At 36.8% G+C, this 1,419-nt stretch overlaps 1 protein-coding gene across 1 annotated transcript in view; it reads left to right on the top strand.

The window, feature by feature from the left end:
• Nucleotides 1-1,405, top strand: part of LOC103597302 (serotransferrin-like) — a gene marked incomplete at its 3' end in the record, with an annotated part of 29,846 nt that extends 28,441 nt beyond the window's left edge. The window contains exon 14 of the mRNA XM_008581124.1: nucleotides 1,263-1,405. Coding sequence (XP_008579346.1) covers nucleotides 1,263-1,405 — 143 coding nt within the window. The remainder of the gene's footprint in view (nucleotides 1-1,262) is intronic.
• Between the last annotated feature and the right edge of the window lie 14 nt (nucleotides 1,406-1,419).

Genomic DNA, 1,419 nt, shown 5'->3' with positions numbered 1-1,419 from the left:
ATTTTCCATAGAGGCTGCACCATTTTGCAGTCCTACCAACAATGTATGAGAGTTCCTTTTTGTCCACAACCTTGCCAGTATTTATCATTCACAGTCTTTTGGATATTAGCCATCCTGACTGGGGTGAGATGGTATCTCAGTGTGTTTGATTTGCATTTCCTGAATGTTGAGTGATGTTGAACATTTTTTTATGTGTCTGTTGGCCAATCATATATCTTCCTTTGAGAAATGCCTATTTAGCTCTTTTGCCCATTTTTTAGTTGTGTTACTTTTTTTTGTTGTTGTAAAGTTGTTTCAGTTCCTTGTATATTCTGGATATTAATCCTCTGTCAGGAGCATGTTTTGAAAATATTTTCTCCCACTCTGTTGGGTGTCTTTTAACTCTGTTAATTGTTTCTTTTGCTGTGCAGAAGCTTTTTAGCTTGATATAATCCCATTTATTTATTTTTCCTTTGGTTGCCTGTGGTTTTGGGGTTGTATTCATGAAGTCCATGCCCAGTCCTACTTCCTGAAGTGTTTCTTCTATGTTTTCTTTAAGAAGTTGTATTGTTTCAGGGTGTATATTTAATTCTTTAATCCATTTNTCCATCTGGTCCTGGGCTTTTCCTTGTTGGGAGCCTTCTGATAACAGCTTCAATCTCCTTTCTTCTTATTGGTCTGTTCAGATTTTCTACATCTTCTTGACTTAGTTTTGGTAGTTTGTGTGTGTCTAGAAATTTATCCATTTCCTCCAGATTCTCAAATTTGTTGGCATATAGTCGTTTATAGTAGTCTCTAATGATTCCTTGTATTTCAGAGGTATTGGTTGTAATGTCACCTTTTACATTTCTAATTTTTGTTATTTGGGTCTTCTCTCTTCTTTTTTTAGTTAGTCATCCTAATGGTTTGTCAATTTTATTTATCTTTTCATAAAACCAACTTTTTGACTCACTGATCTTTTGTACCATTTTTTGGGTTTCAATTTCATTAAGTTCTGCTCTGATCTTAATGATTTCTTTCGGTCTGTTGACTTTGGGTTTGGATTGCTCTTGTTTTTCTAGTTCTTTAAGGTGAAGTGTTAGGTTGTTCACTTGCNTATAACTACATAGCAATTCAGAGCCTTTGTTTTCTTTTTCGTTATTACTTACTTTGCTTAATGATAGAATGGAAGTTACAATTGCTGATATCAGATGGCCAGCCTGGATCTATATGGTGGCCCCTGAATGAAAGATGTATTACTCTGACCTCTTCTCTTCTCTCTCCCCCTGTCTGGACTTCTGTAGGTGTCTGGTTGAAAAGGGAGATGTAGCCTTTGTGAAACACAAGACTGTCGAGCAGAACACTAATGGTATGTGCACATGCTCCTCTGTCCCCATAAAATCTGAGTCACTGGGATTCACTTGTATTCAGGGATGCCTTTGTGGAAGTACTGGGGACACC

Source organism: Galeopterus variegatus, unplaced genomic scaffold, assembly GCF_000696425.1.
Source record: "Galeopterus variegatus unplaced genomic scaffold, G_variegatus-3.0.2 Scaffold2271, whole genome shotgun sequence".
NCBI lineage: Eukaryota > Metazoa > Chordata > Mammalia > Dermoptera > Cynocephalidae > Galeopterus > Galeopterus variegatus.
The sequence above is the reverse complement of the archived record's forward strand: the minus strand, read 5'-3'. Positions and strand labels throughout refer to the sequence as shown.